At 56.0% G+C, this 8,027-nt stretch overlaps 1 protein-coding gene across 1 annotated transcript in view; it reads right to left on the reverse strand.

The window, feature by feature from the left end:
• Positions 1-3,304: 3,304 nt before the first annotated feature.
• Positions 3,305-8,027, reverse strand: part of EEF2 (eukaryotic translation elongation factor 2) — a 10,110-nt gene continuing 5,387 nt past the window's right edge. Inside the window, exons 10-15 of the mRNA XM_007460512.1 lie at positions 7,437-7,695; positions 6,885-6,992; positions 5,721-6,074; positions 5,296-5,478; positions 5,081-5,213; positions 3,305-4,021 (exon numbers count right to left, since the gene is read on the reverse strand). Coding sequence (XP_007460574.1) covers positions 3,828-4,021; positions 5,081-5,213; positions 5,296-5,478; positions 5,721-6,074; positions 6,885-6,992; positions 7,437-7,695 — 1,231 coding nt within the window. The 3' untranslated portion in view covers positions 3,305-3,827. The remainder of the gene's footprint in view (positions 4,022-5,080; positions 5,214-5,295; positions 5,479-5,720; positions 6,075-6,884; positions 6,993-7,436; positions 7,696-8,027) is intronic.

Below are 8,027 nucleotides of genomic sequence, written 5' to 3' on the forward strand. Positions count from 1 at the left end.
TAACCCCTCCTCCTCGGCTGGTCTCTTAAGACCCTCTGCAGCGCTGTGGGTAATCTTTTGCTCCCCCCAAGCGTGAATTCCCCAGGAACTGGACAATGGCTTCCAAGCTCCTCCAAAGGCCCCGACCCACTCTTGCTTCCCCTGACCACCGTCCTAGCAAAGCTAACTTCTTCCTCCCCCCGTCCCCGAAGGCACCCCTCCAGGTTTCAAAGGCCCCCACCCCGGTCTCCACACTCCCAACGGGCCTCCTCAAAGGGCCACAGCTGAGAGTCTCCTCCAACGCCCTTCTCCCCCGGCCTTCTCCCAAGCTCCATGGCAGACCCCGACGGCTTCCTTCAGAGACGCCTCAAAGATCTCCCCAGCCCCTGACGTCCGTGCTCCAGCGTCCCAGAGACCGCCACGCCCCTCACAGGCCCCGGCCCAGCTTCTTCTCCCGCCCAGTCATCCCACGGGTCCCCTAAACGTCCCCCACCCCGCTAAGACCCCCCAAGGGCCCCCCAACCCTCCAGCCTCGTACCGAGCCCGCTCCGCACCCTCCTCGGCCCCGCGCCGCGAACCGGCCCCTCAGCCGCGCTGCCCGCCGCCGCCGCGTCCTCAGGCCCCGCAGCCTTGGATGCCTCGACGCGCCGACCCGTGCGACGTCACCGCGCCCTCCAGGGCCCACCCCCAAGAGGTGGAGCCCACCACCCATTGGTCAGTGCGCCCGCCGCTCGTGAAGCCCGCCCACCGCCGCCTTCCAGGCCCAGGCCCTCGCGCGTCCCGCCCTCCTCACCAGATTGCTGCCTCGCCTTTGGCACAGGTTAGGCTTCCCGCAGGTGATTGGCTGTAAAGAACGCCTGTCAAGTTTACGGAAGTCGGCCTTCCGACTTCCGGCCCCTGGACCGCCCCGCCCGTTCTCCTCTGACCGGGGTCCTGAAGCTGGGAGGCGGGATGCTGAAATTCTGCATCCCTATTCCTGCCTACCTTGGGCATGAGATAACGCGATTCCAAGGCCCAGCTCCGGCATGACAGTCCGTGAGGTGAACCCTTGGGCTGCTTTAGTCCCTGAGTGGCAGTTTACTTCTCTGTAAAATGCTAACCACATTCCAAATACATAAAGATGCAAATTAGGAGATTGGTTTGGTGTTGCCATTAGTGCTTGAGAATTTATTTTTAATTTTACTTATGTATTTATTTTTGGCTGTGTTGGGTCTTCGTTGCTAAGTGCGGACTTTCTCTAGTTGTGGCGAGCAGGGGCTACTCTTCGTTGCGGTGCGCGGGCTTCTCATTGCGGTGGCTTCTCTTGTTGCGGAGCATGGGCTCTAAGCGCGCGGGCTTCAGTAGTTGTGGCACGCAGGCTCAGCAGTTGTGGCGCAAGAGCTTAGTTGCTCCGCGGCATGTGGGATCTTCCCAGACCAGGGCTCGAACCCGTGTCCTCAGCATTGGCAGGCGGGTTTTTTTTTGTTTTTTCTTGCGGTACGCGGGCCTCTCACTGTCGTGCCCTCTCCCGTTGCGGAGCACAGGCTCCAGACGCGCAGGCTCAGCGGCCATGGCTCACGAGCCCAGCCGCTCCGCGGCATGTAGTATCTTCCCGGACCGGGGCACGACCCCGCGTCCCCTGCATCGGCAGGCGGACTCGCAACCACTGCGCCACCAGGGAAGCCCTGGCAGGTGGATTCTTAACCACTGAGCCAACCAGGGAAGCCCCTTGAGGATTGTTTTGTGACTCCTTTTAAGCTCAAGATACATAACAGCTAGCACTGATCGAGCCTTATTGCGTACCAATCAACAACCCGAGGAGATAAAATACATTAATATTTTACCCATTCTATAGTTGGGGAAACAAGACCCCAGAGAGGTTAGGTAACCCACCCGGAGTCACACAGCCGGCAAAGGCGTAACTGAGATTCGTTCCCAGAGAGGCCCGAACCGAAAGCCCACGCTGAACTAGGTCAGACACCATCTGACACAGACCTGTGTCTTTTGGTCCTTGCTGGCCACCCTAACCTCGTACAACCCCCCCCCCCACCTTTTTCACTCCAACACCATTTGCCTTCTCACCTCAAGCATCTCATTGAGATGCCACCAGCTTTCTTCCTCCTGCCTGGGAACTGCCTTCCTCCACTCAACTCCTAAGCACACTTCAGTTCACAGCTAAAGCAGCACTTTCTCCCATATGCAGTTTCCCCTATTACATCTTGTATTTGTCACCATTAATGAACCAAGAGTGATACATTAACCAGTCCGTACTTTATTGAGTTCCTTGTTTTTCCCTAATGTTCTTTTCCTGTTCGAGGATCCCACAGTCACATTTAGTGATGTCTCCTTAGGTTCCTCTGGGCTTTGAGCTTCTCACACTTTCCAGTTTTTGATGACTTAAGACAGTTGTGAGGATTGGTCTACTCCCTCAATTGGGATTTGTCTTTCTCGTGGTTAAATAAGGGTGCTGGGTTTTAGGAAGACCATACAGTGCCATTTTCATCACTCCTTATCAAGGGTTCATAGTATCCTGACTTATCACTGTTGTTGACCTTGATCATCTGGCTCTAGGCAACGTTCATCAGGTTTCTACAGCTCTTTTCCTCCCCTTTCCATACCTTAACAAGACACATATTAGTGGAGGTATAGGTCTGGGCAGCCTGGGTGCACAATGGCCACCCTCCTGGCCTGGAACCCCACACCAGCACCTCACTGTCCCCATCCGCCTTCCTGAGGACAGGCATGTAGAGTGATAACCCACGCATAATGTTACAAATCTTTAAAGTTTGAATGGACAAATCCAGAGAATCCTACAAAGGAATCCTTGCTGTTTGTTCAAATAGCTGCTCCTAGCATGAAAGTTAGACTGAGGCTCCTCCCACAATCCAGGCACAAATCAGCCCCCAGGGTTAGTCAGCACTGCAGTAACCATAGGGAAGTTTCGATGGGACAAAGCTGAGCACATGGGCAATTTTCCCAGCCTGCACTGACTGCTAATAACAGCACCAGAGCCATCAGACTATGGAAATATGTTTACAGCTAAAAGTAACGGTCCTACGCTGCACTGCCCCCATTTCAAACGCTCAGTAGACATGAGGCCAGTGGCTGCCCCTGCAGACAGCACAGATGTAGGACAGTTCCACCGGCTGGCCCCACGTGACAGGTGGACAACTGGACTCGCCTGGATCACGTGAAGTCTCACGGACCTCTGCCTCAGCCCTGGACATTTGGAGGTGATACTGAACACTGTGTACTGGAGCGTAACCAATGGCCTTGCTCACCGGCACAGGGAGTCCATTGTAGCCTGAGCGGATGGAGAAAGACCATGGACACGCATACACGATCACCACCATATCAAATTTATTATTCCAATGGCACTAGTACAGCTGGATGTGCTCATGGTGACACTGCACACGATTTCCTGCCTTCTAGCTTCTGTCCAAAGAGAACATCTACCCGCTTGTTCCTTCCCCCTTTCCGGAGGAAAATCCACTACGGGCCATTTACCCAAATAAACCTCTTAATGCGTTTATTTTTAACTTTTTTTGGACATGTGAATTTCCCTCTTAACAAAAAAAGCTTTGGGTGTCCCATCTCCTCCCCCATCCCTACCAGCCAGATAAGGCCCTGCTGTGAGGACACTTCTGTTGCCTCTGAAATCTAGAAATAAATATCGAAAGAAACGGCATCAAGTGTTCATGTTGAGTGATGGCACAGAGTGGGCCCCAGAAACTTGTCAGGCAGAGCGTTACTGGGTCTGGACAGCCTCAAGGTGTCGTGGAGAATGTGGGGCTGTTGCTGTGGTCACCTGTCCCTGGGCGCAGGGGCTGCGCCGAGTCCCACCAGGCAGCGGGCTGCAGGGAGGCTGCCTACAACTTGTCCAGAAAGTTGTCCAGGGCCGGGATGCCTTCTTTCAGGCCTTTGCGCTTGCGCGTCTCTGCCACCACCTGGCTGGGGCGGCTGGTGCTGTCAAAGGGGTCACCGGGCAGGATCTGCCAGTGGTCGAACACACACTGGGGAAAGGCCTGGCCGCCCGTGTTGGACCTCAGGTCAGCGGTGAAGCCTGTAGGAAGCACAGAGACGGTGCTCACCGGGCAGCCCAGACAGCCTCACGGCTCCCTGGCGGAGGCCAGGAGGGGAAGGTGGGAACACAGGCCCACACCAGAGGATCAGTGAGTCTGGACTACCTGGCTCATGTCAGATGTCAGGCCCATTATTCTATCCCTCACCCAAAGGCTCCCTCAAAGGCTACTGATTAATAAGTAGGGCAAGGCTGGCCCTTCCTGGGCCTCTGGTCTCCACCTGCTGCTACTCAGGATAAACCAGGGCTCCAGCACAGCTTCTCTGCAGGCTTTGCTCTTAGATTTACAGGCCCAAGGACCTTCCCCCTATTTCAACAGTCCAGAGGCCCAAATGAGAAACAGGGCACCTCCTCCTCCACAACTGCGATGCAGAAAGCAATAGCTCCCATCAGACCCACCCTGTGCCATGCACGAGAGAAAGGACTGGGGCCCTGGGACTTCCCTGGTGGCGCAGTGGTTAAGACTCTGCGCTCCCTTGGGCTTCCCTGGTGGCGCAGTGGTTGAGAGTCCGCCTGCTGATGTAGGGGACACAGGTTTGTGCCCCGGTCCGGGAAGATCCCACGTGCCGCGGAGCGGCTGGGCCCGTGAGCCATGACTGCTGAGCCTGCGCATGCCCCGCAACGGGAGAGGCCACGCCAGTGAGAGGCCCCCGTACCACAAAAAAAAAAAAAAAAAAGAGAGAGAGAAACATCACACCTCTTTTCCTTCCTTCCCTTTCAAACAGAGAGGCCCCCGTACCACAAAAAAAAAAAAAAAGACTCCACGCTCTCAATGCAGCAGGCCCAGGTTCAATCCCTGGTCAGGGAACTAGAGAGCCCACATGAATGCCACAACTACGAGTTCGCATGCCACAACTAAGGAGCCCGTGAGCCGCAACTAAGGAGCAAGCCTACTGCAACTAAGATCCAGCACGACCAAATACTAAATACTAAAAAAGATAAAAGAAATGGGTCCCGTCCTAGACCAGATGGGCTGAATGCCTGCTGGGCTCCACCCCAAAGGTAGCAGGCATCTGAGGACCACACCAGACTGGCACTTACCAAAGGACTCATTGACAGGCAGGTAGGCCTTCACAACAAACATGGGGGTGCCGGCCACCTGGGTCTCCTCAAAGACGTGGCCCCGCTTCCTGTTCAAGACACCGTAGATACCACCAACCACTTGTTCTGGACACTGTCAGGCAAAGAAAGGCTATTAGCAGCTGTTGGGCAGGGTGGGACTGGGAGCAGCAGCTGGGGGGGCCAGGCCTCCCCACCTGGATCTCCACAAGGTAGATGGGCTCCATGAGCCGGGGCTGGGCCGTCAGCACGCTGGCGTACAGGCAGCGCCGGGCCGTGGGGATGATCTGGCCGCCCCCGCGGTGAATGGCATCCGCGTGCAGTGTCACGTCGTGGACGTCGAAGCGCACGCCCCGCATGTTCTCCTCACACAGCGCCCCCTATAGAGGAAGTGGAACACTATCAAGAAACCGCCTCTACTGCAGCTCCTGAGAACAGGTCAGCCAGAACTGTCTGTGCCAGCTCCTCCAGGTCTCACCAACAGGGACCATCTCGGCCCCCCTAGTGTCCCCTTCCCAGGAGGCAGGACCACAACCCCACCTTGCCAACAGGGAAACAAGGACAGGAGGACCCCCCCCCCCAGTGACAAACCCACCAGAGCTGTGCCTGAGCAGCCCCTCACCTCCTTGGTGGCCCACTGGAAGCCGGCCACCACACTGTCCTTGATCTCGTTGAGGTACTGCACACCCTTGGTGATGTCAGTGAGGATGTTGGGGCCGGTGCCATCAGGGCCAAAGCACCAGATCTTGCGGGCCTCGGCCACATCCCACTCGTACTTCTCGGCTAGGTAGCGGGCCCGCTGCTTGAGCTCCTGGCGGGAAGACACCTCGCCCTTGTCGATGTCCTCAGCCAGGCCGTCGGGGAAGGGCCGTGCCTTCATGTACAGCCTGTTGTGCTTATTGGGGGACTTGGACAGGCAGAGCACGTTAGACTCCTCACTGACGGTCTCTCGGTACGAGACAACTGGGTCGGATTTCTGCAAAAGGAGCACGCAGGTCAGGTCTGCCACAGGAACCAGACACCTGAGAGGCATCTTAACAGAAGGTCTTCCTAATAACGAGGCCCACTTAACAGTGGCAGTGGCACAGAAAACAGAGCGAGTTTGATCTGACGGCACAGAGCCATGCACGTCTTCTGTGTAAACATGAGGTGTGCAGCTACTCCCTTGTAGGAGGAAGCCCACTGCCAAGAGGGCTGGTGAAACAGTGAAACTCCACACATGTGGTATTAACTGGGAAAAAAAATCTCAAAAGATACAAGTGCTAGGCCTAACCCCACACCCCAGCATATTAGTTTTCTAACATAGAGAACAACGGAGAAAAGCTGTCACCGTACCTGAAAAAGAAAATTTCATTCCTATTAGTAGAGAGAAACGAAAAGACAGAAGTTTAACAAAGAGAAGCACACGTAAAGAAACCCAAATCCACGTCTGAGAACAGACACAGATCTGCACACAGTTCTGTGGGGAAAAAAGGCGAATGGAAACCAGAACGCACCAGCTGGGCGTGGGGCCGGCTACGTAAGCCTCAGTGTCTGCACTTCCCAAGAGCTTTTAAAAAATTTGTTAAGCAGCAGACCGCTCACACTCCAGCCTTGCCAATGCATCTAAGCTGGTGTCACGACAGCACATTATCACCTGGCAATAACGGATGGAAGGACAGAGAACTGAGTGCCCCAATCAATGGGCCCCTCAGACCCCAGCCTGGACCCAGGTCCATGCTCTCCACCGGCCCCTCCGTCCTGGGGACAGCGGGCCTCCGGCCATCAGAGCAGCACCAGGCCTCACCTTGATGGGAATGCAGGCATGGTCCTCCTCCAGGTCCTTGAGGCAGATCTCCAGATGCAGCTCCCCGGCACCCGCGATAATGTGCTCCCCGGACTCCTCAATGATGCACTGAAAAGGGCCACGCGTCAGCCTGAGCACAGACCCCGGGACAAATGCGGGAAACCCAAGGGATTCTAGGGACAGGTAGAAAGGAGGCTCCAAGCTTTCCTCCAGATGGAAAAGGCAGACTCACAAAATGTGGTTTTGGGGGAAAGACAGCAGGATCCTCTTTACTCGTTTTCAACACTAACCTTCTATAAGGACCCTCCATGCACAACCAGCCTGTAAAGACCCAAGCAGCCTACAAAAGAAATCGGGTTCCTGGGTGGAAAACCACCATTTAAATTAAGGGGAGCACCTCTACCAGGGCAGGTGTACCCAGCACAGCTGGTTTTCTCAACACGGAATCTCTACTTGTGTGAGAAGCCAGCGGAATCTTTCGGCTCAGCCACACTGCATAAGCCAACAAACCACCACCGCCGCAGGTGTCGCCTCCGGCCGGGGCCCACCCACCTGCACCATGGGGTCCGACTTGGCCAGCCGCTTCAGGCCTTCCACCAGCTTGGGCAGGTCGGCCGGGTTCTTGGCCTCCACAGCCACCCTGACGACAGGGCTCACGCTGAACTTCATCACCCGCATGTTGTGGGCATGCTCGAAGGTGGTGATGGTGCCCGTCTTCACCAGGAACTGGTCCACGCCCACCAAGCCCACGATGTTGCCACAAGGCACATCCTCGATGGGCTCGACGTAGCGGCCCATCATCAGAATTGTCCTGAGAGAGACACAAAAGGCCATAATGCATCGGCACTGGGGTGGCAGATCCCCAAATGACCAAAGACAAGCCTCCTTTGTCTTGGGGCCTGCGGCTGTCTTCCTGTCTGAAGGGGCAGTGCCACCCCACCCTGGGCCAAGCCCTGAATCTATCTTGCGACCCAAGTCTCAGTGACAGTTTTGGCTCCTGCACACCAGGAGAGAGCCACCTGCTCATTAACACGTGCCCTGTGCAGGACTCTGCACCCTGACCCAGGCCAGACATGCGTGCCACAGGGAAACCGTAGGCACTCGCGGGTCGCAGTACAGTCAGGGCCCCGAGGAACTAGCAGG

Source organism: Lipotes vexillifer, unplaced genomic scaffold (genome assembly GCF_000442215.2).
Source record: "Lipotes vexillifer unplaced genomic scaffold, Lipotes_vexillifer_v1.1 scaffold1011, whole genome shotgun sequence".
Taxonomy (NCBI): domain Eukaryota; kingdom Metazoa; phylum Chordata; class Mammalia; order Artiodactyla; family Lipotidae; genus Lipotes; species Lipotes vexillifer.